This window comes from Amphiura filiformis, chromosome 3, assembly GCF_039555335.1.
Source record: "Amphiura filiformis chromosome 3, Afil_fr2py, whole genome shotgun sequence".
Classification (NCBI taxonomy): domain Eukaryota; kingdom Metazoa; phylum Echinodermata; class Ophiuroidea; order Amphilepidida; family Amphiuridae; genus Amphiura; species Amphiura filiformis.
In genome coordinates, this window is record NC_092630.1 from 72,647,058 (window position 1) to 72,668,898 (window position 21,841).

Consider the following 21,841-nt stretch of genomic DNA (forward strand, 5'->3'; position numbering starts at 1 on the left):
CCCTAGATATAATCATGATAATGTATGTGTAAGGAAAAGAATTAACATTAAAAGGAAAAGTTTCAGACATGAAGTCTCAACAATGCAGTTCCAGGAAGTTATACCAGGACAACGCTAGGTGGTCATGATTATTATTATACCAATTTTATGGTAACCAACACTTAGCATAATACTTGCATACATTTATTTTATAGATGATTACTAAACACTAAAATATACCAAATGGAATGCCCACTCTTTATTCAAATTTGATGTTAATGAAAAAAACTTTATGATTTCAGTAAAACAATTAAAATTTTAACGTCAAGAATCTAACAAATAAAATGTAATACAGATTTTGATTATTGAACACATGATATTTTGCCTGCTGCATGCATGCATGCATTATCAAAAACCAACTTTATCAAAAAAAGTTTAAAAAATAACTTTTTTGAGCAAACTTGGGCATAGCTATAGAATTACTACACATACCTACCAAAACACTCCCACCATCTGCAATAATTGTAGCATCATCCTTAATTATTTCATGGTTGTTAATATATTATTATTTTAATGAATTTTAAATACACCAGCCACGTCCATGTCATAAAAATACTTGTTTAGTTTCAATTGCATCTACGCCAACATAAAAACAAGACCTATACGCAAGTATAAGAGGGGAGCGTGGCCTAGCGGTTAAGGCGTTGGACTGTGAATCCAAGGGTCAAGGGTTCGAATCCCAGGTCAGCCTGAGCTTGGCTGGCTCTTTGTGTCCTTAAGCAAGGCACTTCACTTTACTTGCTTTGTGCTTCGGAGGGCACTTTAAGCTGTCGGTCCCGTGTACATGCATATTTGTAGTGTGCACGTTAAAGAACGTCACAGGCTATTCGAAAAGAGCAGGGGATCATCCCGGTACTGCTGACTGTACTTCAAAAATACACTCATCTACTCTAGGTTCCAGAGTAAAAAATAAGTACAGCTTGTCTGTACACAGTGCGACAATACTCATACATATGAGGGAGGCACTTATAAGGAAGAAGAAGAAGTGCATCCATGTACCGCTTCAGAATCATCATTATTCAATGAGTGTGTAGCCTATGTATTGAACATGCAGTGCAGGAGTGAATGCCACATTCTAACAAGAAAGCCCCCTGATTACTCCCTACATTGATTAATGGAAGCAATTGTGACATATCACTGCATTCACTTCAAGTTCATTTAAAGTCTATACTGACTAACAGCATCCTTGATACAGACTAAAGTATAGGCCTAGGTCATATAAGCAACTACTTGAGATAGCAATCTGTCAGTCTGTCCAAAGACCTTGTCAACTTAGGCTGAGAGGAAATAGTTCACAAGATTAAATGCTTGCAAACAGTTATTGCAATTAAGTCTCTCAGGAAGGCTTCTTCTCCCTGAACCAGCAGTTACCAGTAGTCACACCATAATTTTTTTCCAGAGAGGCAGAGGCGACACAAATGCAAAAATTTGCTGAGAAAAATTTGCCAAAACATTGATGCCTAAAATAGTGGGTTTTTTTTTCCAATGTGTTTTGTTCTGAATGGGGAGGCAAATGGGAGAAGGGAAATAGCCATGTCCCAGCTGGTACCACTAGATGTTACTCAAAATCACCATACCTGTCAAGACTGAACAACATTATCTTGTCATATAAAAATTATCACCTGTACTATTTTTTTCAACCAAATGTTGTTGCTAACAGAGAGAAGTGTGCCAATGTCCACACCAATTTTGTAACTTAAGCATTAGCATTCAAGCAACACATTCAGTACAACCAAAATCAAGTAAAGGTTAGCAACAAATACTGTTGCCAACTTTCACTTGACTGAATTGATTTTACTTTTAAATTGTGTTCTTCCATTCAAATGAAATAATGTTGCCAATGTACAGCCTAAATTGCTGCTCAAATCACTTCAAATTCACCCAATTTTTCTCTGAACCAATGGCTTTATTGGGACAGGAATTAAGCTTAAAATGATGGGGGTCAATGTCAAAAAGTCACCCAATTTTTGTTTCTTAACCATTGGTTTCTATAGGATGGGAAACAAATACAAGTATTTTCTTAAACTGTTACCCAAATTGGCTACCAAATCTCAGGTTTTGGTTATCCTGATGATCAAATGTGTCAAATTGTCTCAAAAGTCAAAGGCCTCAATCAAAGATACAAAACAGAACATGACAAATCAGACCATGCCTCTTTGAGGCTAAAGAACTGTGTCATAACAAATAAGAATGTTGAGATCCTAGTGATTGTGATACATGTCTGACATATTCACCATACTCTTGGAACATTTGTGATGTGATCAAGCAAAATGAGTCTGATGTCGATCAAAATCAAAATTTAGTTTTCAATTTTATTACATAACCATTTTCAGAGCTTTATTTTGCTGAAAACCCTATCATAATTTGGTTTACGGTTTCAGAGATATGGCCATTTTAGTGTTGCTTGGAACAATAAAATACAAAGGAAGTTGAATATTATTATTGGCTGTATCTCAAAATCAAAATTCCCGACATCCGACTCATTTTGCTAGGTTGCATCACTTTTAGGTTCACTTTTGTTGTATATTTTTTACAAACAGTAATGTCTACAAAACCTATAAAACATTGCAACTCATGAAAGATCAAGGACTACAATGGCAAACGAATACAATGTTGTAAATACCATGAATGTTCAATAAAAGGACCGGTTAATGTCAAACTTGATAAGAATGTCACATACACACAGGAAGTTATTGCACCCTGTCAAGAAGTGTACCAGGCAGGCTAGCTCCATTTACTGGCCACTGAAATGCAACCAAAACTACAGTGTGCATCTTCTTTTTGACATGTTTAACACCTACAAACAGCCACAATATGGGAAAAATGGTGCAAAACTGCCATTTTCGTGATAAAACAATATTTTGAGTTGGTCAGACAGAGAGAAGACTCCAATCCTTAGAAAATGTGTCTGGGTTGGCAGATACAAAATGATGCATAGAGGAAATTTTGTCAGCCCCCCCCCCCCCATATGCTACTGAATTGGGAGAAAATGAATTGAATCTTTGCCAAGCTCAATACAGCACATATTTTGGTTTAGAATAGAGGCATAATATCAAAGTCAATCCAGGGATTACAATTACTGTTCCAACTTTCTGCCAAGTTACCAAATTGTTTTTTTAAAGTGATAATGGGTTTGGATCAGTTTCACATGATATTGTGGTAAAAGGTCTCCAACATTTGTCAACAACATGGCGTGCATATTCTTTTCATTCATCTGCATTTCAATAAGATTTATAATTAAAAGAGAGGGCCAAGTTACCAAACGAGGTCATGAGATTGTAACATAAAGCATGTAGCTAATTTACATCACTAATATACTATATTGGAACTCGTACTCTGATTCCAGCACTATTGTTTGAATCTACATAATACGACATAAGCCAAAATCTTGAGGAAAACATTTGCCTCAAATAGACTGTTTTGAGAACAGTTTTGACTTTTGAGGCTAAATGAGGTGTTTCTTAGTTTAAAGATGGTTCAGAAATGGTTTGATGAGTTCTAAATTTCAAAAATACAAAAGGATGAACTCAAACTTTGGCTCCCTCTCCTCATATAATGCCGAGTCCAGGACCAATGTACAGTATATTGTTTTGAGTTGATATTATGACAATTCATACCTATGCATTAACAGCATGACACTATCATCTTGTAGAGACTGCTGGCAGGTCCGAACCTAGAAAGCTATTAGGGCCGCTACATACTGCGAGTATTCGACATAGAATATTAATGTAACATATCTACGTTAGTTAGTACAAGCTAGTACAATTCTAATATTCAAGTTGTAACAAATGTTTGATGACGTAAAATCGATAATAAGTTAGGGCTCATATTGAAATTCCCTTACACAGGAAGGTGTGCGCCATCCTGCAGCTTTCCTGTGCTAGCCTTCTTTTGTTAAAATCCTGGGCAGGGTGTATCACTGATGCATATAATCCATCCGTTTTATGACCGAGCTTTCATGAGGCGCGCGCTTAGCGAGGGGAATCCTGCCTTCTTTCTGTGTGAAAACGTGGTAGGGTATTTCAATATGAGCCCTTACATAGAATATCTGGTAGAAATATATTATCGATTTTACTTCATCAAACATTTGTTAGAACTTAAACATTACTGGAAATAGAATAGGAATAGATTAAATAACATAGATATGTTACATTGAATATTCTACCTAGAATAAAAAGTCGGTAGGGTCACTTAATCTCCTTGCTGAAGCTGGTCCGGGGTCTTTATAACAGCGATATGCGCAGGGAGAGCATTCCACATGTGGGTTGTGGATGGTACATTAATTGTTGAAATACAATATGAGACTGCTTGGGTTCAAGGCCCTTTATAACTACTTGTTGTTGCTGTTGTTGTTGTTCTGTTCACTCAACTGAGGAGGGGACCATACCACAACCTGTTAAGAGCCATGATGCAGCCATCTCTCCCATGACGTCACTCATTTGAGTCACAAGTCAACTATTTCAGCGCCAGTCCAATGGGTCTGAAGATGCATCTCGGATGGGACTTAATACTGTAGCCAGCTTTAAAAGTCCAGATGGTTTTAAATATCTAATGTATTTTATATTGTTGATTGTAAATAATATGATACTGCATCATCCATAAAGTCACTAAAACTAAATCTCCTCTTCAGCATTTTTCAGCCTTGAGAAGCAGTTCGAACTTCACTACCATATTACCTTACACATGTAATTCAAGCTATTCTTATAGTAAAGTCTGCACAAAAAGTAACTCAGCTGTTATAAATCGCCTATAGATTCAGAACTAATAATTGTTTTCACAATATTTCAACATAAAAGGATGGTTTATTTCAAGCATTTTGATACCCCATTTGTCAATTTTGTTCAATATTGACAATACAGCAGTGTTTTGAATGGAAAATACCCCAATTTAAAAGTTGCAGTTATTTGTATTGATTTGAAGTAAGCGCGAAGATAATGGCGGGCTTTACATGTTTACAGTGCTGGCATTATAACCATTGATCGCTGTAAACTGCAACTTTTAAATTCGGGTATTTTTCTGTAAAAGCACTACTGTGTTGTTAATATTGAACGACATTTGACGAATGGGGTATCAAAATGTGTGTAAATAAATCATCCTTCTCTCTATGTTGAAATATTGTGAAAACAATTATTTGTTCTGAATCTATAGGCGTATTTATAACAGCTGAGTTACTTTTTGTGCAGACTTTACATTAAATTACTCCATTTGTTCAAATCAAAGGGAAAACGTGTTACTATTTTAGTGGGCCAAGGACAGAAAAAATCACCTGCATAAATTTACTGCAAACCTCATAACAAATAAAATCATATTATAATTAAGACTATGACCTATTTGCTGAATTGATCTATAAACTATAGCAATTTTGGTAATTCAGAACAGAGTACAGTTTGGGTACAAATCTGCTGAGATATCGTGGTGGGACTCGTACAGTACTTCAATGGCACTGAACTTTTTTTAAAACTTTTACCAATTGTTGGGTCTTTAATAGTATCCCTACACAACTTATAACAAATCAAAGAGCCAGTGTTGTAAATGAAAAATAAAATTACACAAATTCCTGATCAAAGTTCATTCTCACAGTTTCCTATGGGAGGATTGCATTATTGTATCCCATTTCGAGTCTGAGATTTTTACCCACAATGCACTCTGTTCTGAATTACCAAATCAGCGTATTGTCAAAAGAAACAATGCAAATTCAATTGGATTCAGATCACATAGGCAAACTATTATTGCATAACAGAATTTGTTGGTGTTATTATTATTTTACAAATTTTACAGTTCTAAGCAGTTTTTTTTTCACTGTTACAAAGACCTAAATATCAAACCCTATGGATCAAAATTATGTTTCTAGGCTTTGAAATTCCTGGTTTTGAGATTAAATGTGAAAATAAGACAACCATACAAACTATACTCCTATACGGAAATGAAACAACAAAAATGACAATAACCATTATAATATAATACAATCAATACAAGAAACAATATTGCAGATCTCCTCATTTTACATGCTTGTATTTTATTAAATCACTGACACCATATTACAAACACTTTCTGATTTTGAAGAAATTCACTTCCAAGGTTGGTTTCTGTTAAATGAATGTTCCTTTCATTACTCACAGACCTACATATCAAATTGCCATTTATTACATTCAGTACTCTACATTAGTATGCTTTGAGTGTTGTGTTACATTACTGTTTGCAAAACCAGGACAAATGTATGTAAATTGAAGTTATAATAGCACAACTATTTGGAACAAACAAAATACTGACAACAAAATGCAACAAACACTCAATGTCCTACACATACAATTTTGATCTGCATGCTCAATAAGGCCAGATTCAGATTAAAGAACTGCTGTTCAAAACTAGTAAGCTATTAATTTAGGGTTTATTTGAAAGGAGTTGAGACAAAGTGATATTCTTTGCTATTTGAATTAATTGTAAGTTGAAATGATATAAAATGAATGAAGACTCATAATCAAGTTTTGTGTAATGTGTAATGCTTGATGATAACAGCTTCATTTACACATGTCTTTATTCAGTCTAGAGACCGTAAAATCTTTTGCATAAAAATAAAACCGATGCAGAGACATTGAATAAGATTATTGGTTCATTGCATGTTACAGAAAATTGCTGTTAGCAGTGGCCAAATACTGTTACCCTGGGCACAGCTCGATATAGACTCAGTACCGGAGTACCCAAACAAGATTTCATCTTGAATAACCTTAGAACAGTTGCATATTCAAGAATTTTGCAGGCGGTTGACTTTATGCACACTATCATGGCGGCCAACATCCCACAGTAGTGGGCAAGTTTTCCCATTTGGTGGACAGCTGCCCCCAAGCTATGCCACTTTTTGCATAGATAACAGGGACAATCTGTAATGTTTTGTCCAGGAAGGTGTGACTTTAAGCAGGCTCAAACTTTTCAATGAGCTAACTGTCTTGACTGCCACAGCTCCAGCAGGGTTGCCAAATTGTATATTTTCAGTAAATTTTATCCAATGATCTTTAGCAAAAACTTCATGATTTGTTGCTTTTGTAGCTAAATTTAGGGGGGGCACTCACATGCAAAGGTGGTACAGTTATATGCGGCGGTCAAGGGTCCTCTTTTCAGGCTCTCCGGCATTTCCTTAAGACCCATATTTGGATCATGCTTCAGTTCTTTGAGCCTCAAACTCTCTGACAATTGTAGCTCTCCAGCTAAAATTTTAATATTTTAGCTCCAAAGCCTATATAATTTGGCCCAACTAGACCCCCCAAAAATGATCATCAAGTCCCTATTTTTTCTGAAAATCAGTTTTAGTTCCCAAAATTCAGCGGTTCGTGCCACACACCCCCACCGAAATTTAGGTTGAGTGCCCCCGGGGTAAATTCACTGAAAACAAACTAGAATTAATGTTTCCACCCAAGTTTTGAAGTCACAGTGATAATTTTCAAGTCACTGATGATAGTTCAAGTTGCTACTAAATAACAGGTTGGCAACCTTTGGCCTAAATCACAATTCAATCCAATAAGGCAACTAAGTCAAGTATTTTTGATTGAGCTAAAGTTTGTTCGGCTTATTAGCAAAAATTATTTGGTTTTTGGTACTGCGCGTCAATAAAGTTCAACTTACGATCCTGTAAATTCACATAAGCATGCGCCAGTCACACATTATGCAATGTACAACTAGCATAAGTGCTGCATCCAACAGCATGCACACCATTCTATTTCAATTTTTTCACCAATTATAAGCCGAACAAACTCTAAATTGACTGCTATTATCCTGACACTTACAAAGGGCTCTTTCAGTGATGCTTTTATTTAACAGAATGCCATTGTGCTGTTGATAAAGACCGATTAACTTGAACAATGCAATGTACTCAAAATAAACATTACCTACTGTTTACAAAATCATTCCTTTCCAGTCTGGTTATCTTTGAATGGCTGCCAAAAGCCATTTACTTAAAGGAACATAAAATGATAGATCTATACCAACTAGATGTTACACACAAACAATTTCAAGTCAATAAAAACAATATCATGCTCTATTCAGTGTTTCTTGCTTCATTTTACTTTGTTTTTCTTTATTTTTCTTCCTGTACCAATCCAAGATAATAATGTGTTGTTTTCTCCTTACTTTCAATTTTGTTCTCATGCATGTGCACAAAGCTCCCGATGCTAACACAAAGGAATCCACATAGCCAATGTTTCCCAGACTTGCTTTCTTCCATATATGGTCACTTTTTGGGTTGTCCACTGGTCATTGATGGTATACACAGGTACGTTCATGTAGAAATTTGAATATATTAGCGCGTTTGCATTTGCTTGAGTCATGTGGACTGTTGTGCAACCAAAAAGCATTGCATTTTGACATGTAGATCCAGCATTAGCATTACAGATTCACAAATGAAATATGGTGTTATCAAATAGATTTGCAAACTGTTTGCTGGATGAAAATTACTTTTGCCAGCATTTTTTCCAAGGCATCCTTTATGTTTTGAGTCAGAGGAAGATATGACTACTTCTGTTCTCTCAGCTAAACATTTCAGCTATTATATCAATATAGTATACAGTTTTCAGTTTCATACATACAGATGTTCAGATTTCAAATGGATGTTCAAACAGCAAAGTCATATAGATATCTCACAATTTCAAAATTGACAGTCCTGCAAGACAAACAAAATTAGAGGCTAGAAAACAAATGATTACACCTCTTACACACAATCACACACATGAGCTAAGGGTACCCACTCACTGGTTATTCACACACTAACCAATAATTGCTATGGTTCATAACTTATTTGCATTGATATTACTAGAAGTTTTCAGCATCTGCCATGAAAATAATGTGGCGCTTTTTTATTTAAGATTATGTGGGATTAGACCACAAAAACACTAGCATTAAAAACTTCAAAATTTAATATGAAAATTGAAAAAACAAACAAACATGAATTGATTCTATAGAAAGTGAGGGAGGTTGACCCAAAACATTTTTTTTTATTTGGCCTTATTTACAACTCTCCACTATGAATAGGTAAGTGCCAAATTTAAGCCATGAATCATTATTCATGCATTCCTATATACATCTGAAAAACTGTTAGAAAAATAAGGAATGTATTATTTTGTCTAATAATATTGCACTCACATACATGTAAATACTACCTACTACATGCAGCGCTTTCTAATGTGTATGATTGATTCATACTTTATAGAACCCATACCATTCCTCTTGTGTGTCTGCTTTATTTGTCTCAATATTTGAGTGTAAACAGCTCTAGATTATGCTCCCCTCTGATCCACCTTAAAGTAAAATAACTTTGTTTCACAACAGAATTGCTTATTCCTTCCTTCCCACAGTAATTATCATCATACCACCCTACGAGGGCAGTATTACTGATATGGTTAATTCCTTCCAACAGCAGGTTCACAAGTATAGTTTGTAGTAAAAAGCTGCATGAGGTCGTATGGTTTGTAAAAAACTACAGAATGTATGATACAGAAACTTATAGGGATCTCTCTATTTAGAAACTATTGTCATATCAGAACCATGAAGTGAATATAACAGGTGTGCTGAAGGCAGGTTTATTCAACATTATATTACCTCCACCATCCATTATTCAAAATATTTGCACTGTGATTTGTCCGAATGCATTATGTGAGGGTCTATTAATCGTAATGTGCCCTAGCATGACATATTCTAAGCAGAGCATTATGTGTGGTTATGCGTACAAGTTCCATGATATGCGCAGTCACTTACATTGTGAATACACATATGCTATCTCAAAAAACGCAGTGATTTATAGTGTGCTATGGACAGGCATAACGCCTAGATGTAGATCCATAAGGCTCAGCACACTTTACAGGTTGTCGCTGACCACTACGGCCCCACATCACTTGATAACTACAACTTGAAATATTTGGCACAAAAGTAACATATCTTCTTCAAAATTGCACTACTTTTGATATAGAGTGTTGCAATATCCTTCACACCCAAATAATGTAACTTTGGCAGTAAAACCATTTAAACAATGGATGCGATGTACATTTTACTGCCTCCTGACACATTATTTGGGTGCAAATGATACTGCATTACCCTTTATTTCTGAATTAGTAAGGTTTTGCTGATTTCTTTGGCAAGATTCTGTTACTAACTTGCAACACTCCACCTGAGCATAACAAGGAGCTGTGAGATTATGAAAATCTTAGTCACTTACTATCATTTCGAACAAGTTACATTTGTTGTCAGACTTCTGGCTCTTCTGCCTACCACATGATATGCGTGCAATGTTATAGTGGGTGACAGGTCCGGTTGCATACAACAAATTTATTTGTCAACTTCTTACTAATATAGTAAGAGAGAGAGCTCAAAGCTGACTTACCTGGATATACCCCTGATGAAGTCTAATGATACTGTGCATTTATACTTGGGTGTGTCTAACTGGTCATCATGACCCACACAGGAGAGTAGTCTTAAAGTTATCAGAGATGAAATCTGAAATTATAATTGGTTACAAAGACATACTTTAAAGAGTGAAAACTATTATCAGTTTTCCTGATGTTTTAGTGAATGTGCATAATAACATGGCTCCTAGACATACAGCAACTGACTGAGGGTGCAAACTAATTTTTGTGCTAACTTTTCTCCTAAAATCTAGGAAATAGATTCTGTGTGGTTGTGTCAAAGGTAACTTGCATTACGAATTTAAAACATCTTGAAGACAAATAGTGTGTGATCCTACTTGCACATCTGAAGTCCACAACAAAAGTCTCTTGTGGCTGTCACTTTTTTTTAAATGCTCTGTATTTTTCAGTCATCAAAAACCCATTGTACTGTTCAGACTCAGAGACAAAGGATGAAGATTAAAATTGAGTAAGAAACATCACATCTAAGTTATCAACCTTTCCCCTAGCAAAATGCATCATTCCATACAAGAAAACTATTGTGGTACATAAAATGTGACATCGTGCATGTAAATATGAGCTAGAGGGGATGTACTACATTACTGTCATCGGAGGCATAATCAATGAAATGTTTGATATGCTTTCACATTTACCTGGGGATTTTGATTTAAAGGATGTTGTCAAGATGCCATTAAACACAATATTATTTTGACTCAGGGTTGACATACCTGTGAGAATACATTAGCTGTTGGTGCCACCCTTGCATCTACAATGCTGTAGAATATAGCCATCAGTCTGTCCAATGGGAATGGTTTGGGTCCAAGCAACTGGTGACTTGTCTGTGGAAATCAAATTTACCATGAACATTAAAGTATTGTTGTTTATATAATTTTGGTAGCTGAGTTACCGCCATAATTTGTTATTTGTTTGAGACTGGCTATCTGTACCAGAAGTTGTTACATAATACAAAAGCATGAGATTACAACTCTACTGAATCAATGGAAGTTTGCCAACAGACGATTTGCTCTTACAGAAACAGAGTTTCTGATTTTTCCAAGTTGTTCCTTTAATTGATCGATTATATACTTTGTTCAGCATGTAATAATTGAGACTCATAACTTCATGGGAACAACCAATGACTGTGCAGATCTCAAACTCACATCACCATTCACCAATGCGCCTGAGTCTAATGCCATACCAATTGAGCTAACTTGACTGCTCAGTCTTACTTGAAAACAAATATACAAACAATAATGTTATGAATGGAAAATATTGCATTTGTTGCAGGAAAAAAAATTGAAATTTATATTACTTTTTTTGTCTCATATTTTTTCTGTTATGATGACTTACCTCTTTCTTTCTTGCCACTTTACTTTTCTGCACTTTGCCATGATGCTTGGAGAAGAAGCGTCTATCTGATTTCACAGGGTTGTATGATGCCAGGTAGGAAGCAATAAGGAGGAATTTGGAATAGAATGGCAGCTCAACAAATGCTCGTGATGATAACATTACTGGTTGGCTGCTATCCCCTGTCTGCTGATACTCCTCCCATTGTGCACTGTGTTAAGAAAAACAAATTGGTTGACTTAAAAATCCTTGCCACAGATTTATGCTTGATCAAGCGATCAAGCAGAACGCATGTGATTTTTAACAATATTATAAACACGAATGAATGCACACAGACCCCCCCCCCCACACACAAACCCACCCCTACAAGTAATCGCCTCCGAACGTGGACACTCTTTAGGACCATGCAAACGTGGTCATCCAAATCCATACTCAATCGACATACCGAGGACGTTTTCCCCCATTTTGTTTGTGTATTAAGAATTTGACCTAGCTACTGTGGACGTTATATCTCATATAACAATAGAGGATGTATTTCGCAAATACATTATATATACATTTGCAGTTGTTTGCAGACCTCCAGAAACCGAGGATGGTCCCCAATTGCAAAGTGGTCCACGGTTTGAATGTGAAGTGCGAGACACACACACCCCTACATTCCAGTCGCGAGTCAAATTTATCAGACCTAAAAAGAATATCAATATGATTTCATTGCCTTACCTTGTAATCTCTCTGAGATATACCGTCTGTAAAGCTTTCTTTAAGTGTGGTTCTATATTCCTCCATAACTTATGGATATCTTGTGTGGTAGCCTCTGATTTGTTAATTGGTTCTATATACTTTGGGAAATTCAGCTGCGCCTGAAAAATGTAATTGATATTGTAACATAAACTCTACCATTAAGCACAATTGATTTTTTATGTTTTAGTGTGAAGCAGTGCGTGTTTGAGGCAACAGAGTCATGTCAGTTTACTTTTGTTACAAAATCTGTGTTCTTTTAAAATACAATCTCTTGTCCTTGCACCTATAATTGTTTGAGGGCCACAAGTGGGGCCATACATGCTTGAGGGTGTTATGTTTTCCTTCACATTTTAGAGTTGTTCAAAGTGCTTGACAGGTCAGATTTGGCCCAGAGGCCAAGTGCTTACCAAGTGTCTAATTTCATTGAGATCTCTACAAGCCATGTAGAACACACTCATGAGAAGATTTGCGTAGGAACGGTAGAATTCTACAGGGTAGTCTGAAGGGCAATCTCGACTTACAATGGTCAGCAATTCATCTGCAAAGCAACAAAGTGAACAAATAAAGGATAATGATAATCCATAATCTAAAGAATTTGATATCTTATAATTGTTTGTATGATTATATTAGGCTGGTGGGTAAGCATCATTAATTGATTTCGTACACTGGTGTGCTATGTGTTGTTTGTACTGTTTACCCTGACTGCTCATATCCATAAGTACCAGACTTGAGTCCTGTTTATCAGGGGCAGTGTGTGTAGCCCCGTGGTTAGAGCGTTCGCTCCGCAAGCGAGAGGTCTGGGGTTCAAGCCCCCGCACAGGCAAGTATGTCAGGAGTTTTTTCTCTGGTTTACTTGCATATGCATGTAATGTTTCTACTTGTAATTTCATGTTTAATTGTGCTAGTGTGTGATGCTGTATATTGATATATTATTATTAAGAATAACGATTACCCCACTTATGCGCTAGTTTGCAATGTTTGAATGTTTCCATGTTCTAGTATATGATGCGTAAGCCTCTTCCCTTGTTTGTATCTTATAATTACTTCTATTTGTAACATGATATATAGGAATATGTACTATTATACTGACTTTCACATACACATCATAATGTCAATGAACAATGTAGGTAATTAGAAGAGATAGAAGTATATCAATGGCGACTACCACCGGCATTGTTAACCTTCAGAGCTCAGCCATCTGTATTAAGATATGTACTCTTGGTTAAGTTCACTTGGAAGGCAACAATGCAGGGATACAACTACCATATTTGCACATTCCACAGGTATGTGCTACAATTGATTGCTGTCAAGTATTGATGAGTATTATTCATGGGAAAATGAACTTTATACAGTAAAAGAGATTGTTTTACAAGTTCAAATAAAGAACAAATATGGTACAACTGTACAATTGTATTTTTACAAGTAGAAAAGTGATGGCTATGAATCATTTTTTATAAATGAATTTATTATTATTTTATCACTTTTCTTCTTATTCAGACATGTATTTTACTTGTACATTTCATTTCTACTGCTCCTGCACAAATGCACAGAAATAAATTGAACAATTTGACTCTCATCTTGGACAAAAAGTTGTCTACTAGGAGGAGCCAAAGAACCAGAAATGAGGCTAATAAATTTGCATCAATTACTTTTGGGTATTATTAAATATCTAAACATTTTGCTACAGCATAATAAATTGTAGAATACACCAGTTGCTTTTATTATAAAATGAATTTATCTGCAAAAGACAGATCACATTACATTTGTCAATGTATCCTATAATAACCCAAAGAAGGAACATAGTTTGTATACCTTTAGTATAGTCTGGGAAGTGTAATACAAGAGGTTCCAGGAATCCTGTGCCACATCTGAATTTCTCCCATGAAATCTGACTGATGAGGATCACACACACGCTGCACCCTGAAAGCTCTGCTAGTCGTAGGAATGCTGGTAACACATTTCCCTCCATGTTGCGTAATCTTTCTGCTTTGTCTAAAACCTGGCAAACAGCAGTCGTTAAATTGGATCCATTAACATTATTTTTAAAATTTAACACTTTTAAATCAACAAAACACAACCAGTTTTTTAGGATTACAGTACCACATCAATTTGTCAAATTTGGTCCTATCAACTTGTAATCGGCGGTATTTTTAATATTTCTGGTGAGATGTCGCAAGACAATTCTCCAAATTAAATTTATTGATATCAATCCGCGATGTTATAAGGCCCGCCGATTACGAGCTGATCAAACTATATAGTGCTATTGGTGCCTGTTTAGGTACAGAGGACTGTTTCTATTATACCCTGCAATAAATTGTATCAAGCATAATAATTAACATTTGCATAATGTTATCTTTTTTCATTTTTCATTTAAATGAAAAACAAAATCACTATGCAAATATTCATTCAGTGTATGATAGAAAGAGCTTTCAGTACCTCAGGGGCATCGATAGCACTATTAGAACCAAATTAGATGTTGTACCTAATCAAATATATCTACTGCAACCTCATGGAATTTTAAATTAAGAAGTTTTAGGTGTAATATTTAAATAAAATAATATATTACTTATTCTTCCTACACAAATTATATATCCTACAAATAATTCACATTACTTATTATCAAAAAAGATGAACATAAAACTTACAATATAAATGGTTTGACTCTCCTGGTTCTTCTCTTTCACAACTCCTTTCAGCAACCTCACAAAATCATTCATGCTTTCGCAGCGTGAGAAAACCTCAAAGTTATTTTCTGAGCATGGTTCTACTTCAGCGATCTGGTTGAGGATGCTCTCACATAGGCTACGTTGTGTTTGACATTCCACACAGTTGATGAATGCGTGAGGCAGCTGAAGTGTACGCAGTACTGAATTGATCACAAGGGACTTGCCAGTTGCAGAATGACCATAGATAAATATAGATGGGTAGGTAGGCAGGTTGGCCTGTAGTGTCAAATGTTAATGAAGAACATTACATCAAAAACCAAACCTAACATACTTTATGGCTTGGAATATAATAAACATAATTTTTCACCAAGTTCTCCATCATAAATAATAACGGAGAGACAAGTAGATCCCGCCAAGAACTGAACCCAGGCCAGGACGTCAGGTTTACAAGTATCACTTTCAAAGGGAGGGACATACCTGGTGCAATTAACAATTTTCAATACATTTTAATGTCCAAATGGTTTACGTAGTACATCTTTGAATATACTATAGCATCAAATTTCAAAATATGCCTTAGAAATTGGAATTTGTTTATATTAGGACTACAATTTGCATTAATGAGAAGATATAATCATTTCATTTGAGAGGTCTGAGAGCTTTGCATATACTCTTGAGGTGTATTGCAGAAGAATGTGCAGTTTTCAAAATGCATGTATTCACCATCTTCATATAAGCCTTTCAATAGATGTAATTCCTTTTTATTTAAAGAATTCTTATTCATCTCACCTGTCCAAATAATGAAAGTAACAGGGAAAGTTGTTTGTTTCGGCATGGTAGACGTTCTTTTAGTCTTTCTATATCCTCATCTGACAATGTAATGGCTGGCTTGCTCACTGTTCTTGATTTCCTTTTACTGGCCATACCTGGTCTGAAAAAAAAATGATAGAGACCTATAAACCAATTATACTCGCACTATTCCTTTATCATTCATGCAATGCTGACATGTTGATTTTCTCACAGAATGAAGGTTGCGTCAAGTTACAAGATGATTTAGATATAAGCTAGGCCTGGAAAGCTAGGAGAATTGTCCAACAGATCTATGTTCAACCCCACCTCCTTGATATGCACAACAAGAATGTGGTAAAAGCACTTGGGCATAATATACTAAGTGAGAGAAAGAAACAATCATAACCAGCGGAATCAATCCAGGCTCTATATATATCTGGCAAGACAAGAGATTTTAGCAGCTCATAATTTACCTTGGAGAAATAGGCAGATATTGCATTTCCTATGGTCTATGTCCTGCCAGAGTGAAACATAAACCTAAGACCTCTAATTTCTAATCATTTATGCTGCTAGACTAGTGTTGCTGTCTTTTCAATTTTCTTTGGCGACATGTTGCCTTAACTTGGAATCTGACATTGAATCTTTGCCGACAAACTAGAGAAAAATATCATGTTGATAAAGCTGTTGAATTCACCAGTCAATGATGACAAATTTTATAACCCTAAACTAGCATGCATCTCTTACCTGCATGGGCGATGCCAAATTCATCCTATAATCAAAGACAGAATCAATTGACTAGCTTGCATCTGATGCCATCTGTCAATCAAATTCGGGCACACATTTTGTTTACAAGTGTCACGATGATGAGTTGCTGAACCCAATGGTAAAACAGGTTGCCTTATGGTTAATTTTGCACCTTCAAATATATAAACCATCTCACAAGTAGGTTTTTATAGTAGAAAACTTTCTTTCCTGAAGGCACCATGTCAACAATGCCTAGAAAAGTTGCTTTTTGCCTTGTAAAAGTATGTAATTTCTCGCCATCTTCTACGATTCCATTTCTCTGATCAGCACCAAATGAATCAACCTCCATTTTACGAAGGCTTTTTCGCGCTATTAACCAATCAAGGGTCATAGGGAGTTTGATTGATAGTGACATCAGACGCAAAACAGTCTTTATAATTCTGTCTTTAATCATACCAATATTCCCCTTGAATGAATTGGGACTTCTCCTGAACATAACTCTTGTTAAATCAGTCGGAACTCGGAAGTACTGATTTTGAGATATAGCCAAACAGAGGAAATATTTCCTTTTATTTCCTCTTGTTTTGGGAACTCTTCAATTGCTTATATCTTTGGAACTGGTTGATCAATTTCAATGGAGTTTTCTGCAAAATACAGCTTTATAACTGTTTTGTACTATCCCATAAGAAACTGATTTAATATTTTCGAGTTTCGACTGAATTTGCTTGATCGCATCACATATACACTAATTCTAGAAGAGTTTACTGTATTTGGCCCTCTATTGACGGAACCACAGATGTACCAGTGCGGGAGATTTAATCTGTTCAATCAATTCATGATCGTGTATTGAAAATCACTGTTGTGTACAATTCTGTATAGCACAATAAGAATAATGTTGATATTAATATACAGCATCAAAAGTTCATCATCTATCCATTAATTCCGCCATGTATTTAAAAAGCATCTTTAAAGTTACTATTAATTCTTATTTTTTCTGGTTTATATGACCACATTGGATATTTATTTTATATTATTTATTACTATTGTTTATTGTTAGTTTTTTTAAATGTTTATTTAGGTCAATTCATATCAGGATATGACAGCTTGTTGTTAATTATTTCATTGATCTGACAATCTGCTGCCATGTCCATTGATGAATTAACCAAACAAGGGATCACATACTTTCAGGCCTCTTTTGGCCTTTTCTGTGACTCCTTCACTCTCACATATTGTATTTTGTAAATTTATATCATGTATTCTATTATTGCAGACAAAAAAAGACAAAGGCGTTGCCAATCATTTTAATTCATCAAATCATAACATCAATGATCTCTCCATTACTGGCATAGATGCCTCCCACAAACTTCAGACCCTTCCTCTCGCCTCACCAAAGGAAGTTTTTGGATCCAGCAACTCCGCTGTCTCACACCCCTTGGGCTAAACATTGAGGAGTAACACTTCTTTCTGATCAATATTTATTGATATATTGATTTGCTTAAAATTATCTTTCATCATTTTGTAGTTGCTGTAGTAGTTGTGTAAGATTAAATATATTGCAGTCATTTCTGTGATTGCTGTTGTAGAGAGTAGGTTGTAGTATTAACACACTGAAGATGATATTGTATCGAAAGCTTTGTGCATAACTCTAAATCTGTGGCCTGTTAAACCTTATTGGAACTTATGTATTCTATTCTATTCATGAATGAATGAAAAGTAATTGATGGAACCCCAGATCTTGGGGTACCGCAGTTTTACATCAGGGACACCGAAGTAATGGCCTAGTCAGATTGGTGATGATAAATGATGTACGGTACATTGTAAGTAAGGACTCTCCCTGAAAAGTGGTCCAAACTGGTTTTCAAGTGAAGTTTCAACCTCACTTCTTACTCGAGAACTCTTAGCTTCGAATTTGCACACGATAGTTACGCATTCGATGCTAGAGTACTTTACTATGGTTTTTCGGTCGGACAGCGGTGCAATTTTTTACACCGGAGGTTATTTATTCTGTTAATGTTGAAATTTGGATGAAAGTTATTTTGATGAGTCAACTGTATCTTTTAGGCAAGATTTGCATATTTTGGACAGTCTAAAATTCTGCTGAAGTGTAATTTTAGCAACATTTTTGATGCAATCGCCTGTCGTGATCGGCTGTGTTTACTTCTGAACTTCCATTGCCTTACACGGTGTCATGCTTCAGCGAATCCGACTAGTTCTCGAGCAACTCACTTCCTGGTTTGCGATATCGCTACGGTACCATACTGCACGTTTGGTCAAGAGACCCAGGCCTCAAAATTTCTGTGTGCCATTTGGGCTCTTGAAATGATCTTAAATTTTGAAAGTGATACTTGTAAACCCGACATCCTCTCCTGGGTTCAATTTCAAACGGGATCACTTGGTGAAAAATTATGTTTATTATTTTTTTAAATCTACATATCAAGCTATTCGTCGTAGAAGTAATTACGTAACCGAATTAATTACCATAACAATGGGTGCACACTATCTTTGAATGTATCGCCCTGCACTATAAGCAGGTTGCACTTTAGTGGGTGCACAACCCCTGTTACTTTCCTATTCAACAAGGATGACAATTTGCGAACAGAACACACACAAAATGGCGGGTCTAATGCTGGTTTCATGCTTTCATGTCGCTTGCCGCTGATCGGCATGATGCATGAGCAGTGCAGCTAAACGGACATGAACAAGGCTTACGATTGGCTGAAACGTCATACCGCTTGCTGCAGCGGCATGCAAGTATGACAGGGGCATAAGAACTCCATCGCGCATGCGTATAAAATTAGTCTCAGACCAGACTGTATGTGGTTATCACATGTTTGTTAGGATCGATGAGCATCAGACTGACACAATCTGGCTGTGTAGGAGACTATCATGTCCACGTTGGAACCATTGTCCATTGGATTACGGAAGAAATATTCATTAACAGGACTGAAGCAATGTGGCCATATCTACTGGGCAAGTACCGGGCATTTTTTCGACACGGAGACTTCTACAAATTCGACCAAAGGTAAGCAAAGGGTAGGGGATCGCATTTTTGACTATGACTAAACTGTTCCGTAGTTGAGGTCTGCTAAAAGTAGACCATTCCGGGGGCTGTATTTGTGTACATGTCACGCTTCATAAAAAACGACCATTCATTATTTCACAGTTACTACGTACTTAGCCATGTTATGTTAGCCTATAGGAGCTAGCTCGAGATTAAACTGGTCAGGCATTGTTTATTTATTCAAATCCATGTGTATCAACTAACTACAATATAATTGATGGCTGAGGAGCATTTTGTAATGACAATGTTTACAATGCAATGAATGCATGATCATAATGATGGTTAAGCTTACAATTCATGAATTACAAGTTCGAATCAACAATGCTGCTCATCATGATGCAGCCTACTTGCCATCACGAAACCAATTTTTTATTTACACTATTATTATCAATAATCACAGGTGTATCTGTCTGGAAGTCTTCACTTTACCTGGTATTGTAATAGATTCAAATTCTTGTTTAAAACCCCCAACAACAAAATCTGCGAAATCAAATTCCACGCGTGAGTCATACGAGCTTGCTTTACCACGGTACTGAAACAAGAATGCCCTTTAAAAAGTAGTGTCGATTCCTTTGGGGGGGGGCTGTCATTTTCTTCGGAAAGGGAGTGTGTCATGAATATACTGCGGGAGTCATAGAATTTTTAGACCAAATATAGGGGGATTATAATTTTTAACACCCAAAATAGGTGGGGTGTTATAGAATTACTAATTGAGCTATTAAGGTCACACAAGGGGAGTAAATTTAAAATCAGGTTATGAAATATCACAAGTTCTTCCTTTTGTCACAAAGTAAAAATGTCAAAGGTCATTTATCTGCCTAATTAAGGGCGCACACCACTAAATAATTGTCCCATTGAAATACGTGTAAAAACACCAGTTTTATTTGCTCGTTTTGAGGCCTTTTCGGCACATTCTGAGAAATTTAAGGATAACCAGTCGATTGCAAATCGATGAAAGTTTAACATATGTTTCAATGTATGGGTAGTCTTCCGTCTCGTTTTCCCGGTAGGAGCCGCTAAACAGCGCCCTCACTGTTTTTGACATGCTCTCATGACTGTAAACCCGTTTCTGCCCATTTTTTAATACGCGGACCTATTCTCTCGATAATTATAAACATGCGACTTTTAGTGCTTCAAATTCATGCACAGGCTTTACACTTTTATTTAAGCTATCATTCGCTACTCTTTCTGATTATTAGTCCAAAGAGCAGCCCATTATACCTCAAAAACTTTCTGTATTTTACCGGAACTCAGTAGGGTTGCACAAATGGCGCATTGATTTAGTGGTGTGCTCCCTTAATGAGGTATAGGTCAAAATAATGTCAAAGGGTAAAACTAAAATTGTACAGTGGGAAATTTTCAAAATGAGCCAATTGCAATTAAAATAGTCTCAAATTATTCGTTTTGACAAAAGAAAACAAAAAATGTAGGCCTAGGGCCTATGGTTTGCTATGTCTACGGAGTCTAGATTTAATGGTATATATGACCTATAAACTGTGAAGATTACATATACTCTATAGGGTTGTTGAAGTTGGTTTGATATTTATCTTCATTTGTTTGAATTTGGAATATCTGGAGATTCATAGAATATTCTGGAATGCTAATGATCAAGAAATTCATATCTAGTAGGCCCTAATGTGTAGAAGTTTCAGGATCATAATGGAATCCAATTGAACATGATTACCACAGTAATAATTGCTGCTGGCGCTATGCCAAGAATCATTGTACAGTACACAATGAACCTGATTGGTTTGTGTTGAGGTAATGTGTTATGATGTAAACAGATTAATGAGTCTGATTTGCTTGTGATGATGTAATGATCTATTTTAAGAAATAATGTAATGTGCCATATATGGGATGATTAAATGTTGTAATATGCCATAAATAGTTCAGATTAATCTAGAATGATAAGAAATGATATACGGTATAAAGCCTGGATATGAAATGATCTGGAGAAGCTGTATGAATATCTAAGAGCCAACTCTGTGAAATTTATGTTAGCCAGTATTGGTACAAAGTTACCATAACTGAAGTCTTCAAACTTCGGTTCGCGATTCTTGTGTTGGAGAGAA

The 21,841-nt window shown here is 36.0% G+C and overlaps 1 protein-coding gene across 4 annotated transcripts; it reads right to left on the reverse strand.

Annotated features, from left to right (window-relative positions):
* Window positions 1-8,280: 8,280 nt before the first annotated feature.
* LOC140149077 (origin recognition complex subunit 5-like) lies at window positions 8,281-20,288 on the reverse strand. 4 transcript variants are annotated; one of them, XM_072171236.1, is made up of 10 exons: window positions 20,199-20,288; window positions 15,965-16,106; window positions 15,158-15,454; window positions 14,325-14,511; window positions 12,920-13,050; window positions 12,492-12,631; window positions 11,775-11,982; window positions 11,153-11,263; window positions 10,403-10,515; window positions 8,281-8,689 (listed from the first exon to the last, which is right to left on the reverse strand). In XM_072171236.1, the coding sequence occupies exons 2-10, from the start codon at window positions 16,097-16,099 to the stop codon at window positions 8,641-8,643; spliced, it is 1,371 nt and encodes a 456-aa protein (XP_072027337.1). In that variant the 5' UTR covers window positions 16,100-16,106; window positions 20,199-20,288; the 3' UTR covers window positions 8,281-8,640. The 4 variants fall into 4 exon arrangements, with proteins under 4 accessions (XP_072027337.1, XP_072027341.1, XP_072027340.1 ...); XM_072171240.1 differs by having other exon boundaries at window positions 15,965-16,101; window positions 20,199-20,237; XM_072171239.1 differs by lacking the exon at window positions 20,199-20,288 and adding an exon at window positions 20,062-20,083.
* Between the last annotated feature and the right edge of the window lie 1,553 nt (window positions 20,289-21,841).

Coding starts and splice junctions, on each gene's coding strand:
- LOC140149077 (XM_072171236.1), bottom strand. CDS start 16,099: ATGGCCAGTAAAAGGAAATCAAGAACAGTGAGCAAGCCAGCCATTACA. Junction 15,455..15,964: donor TACTTTCATTATTTGGACAG/GTGAGATGAATA, acceptor TTGACACTACAG/GCCAACCTGCCTACCTACCC. Junction 10,516..11,152: donor CAGCTAATGTATTCTCACAG/GTATGTCAACCC, acceptor TTATAATTTCAG/ATTTCATCTCTGATAACTTT.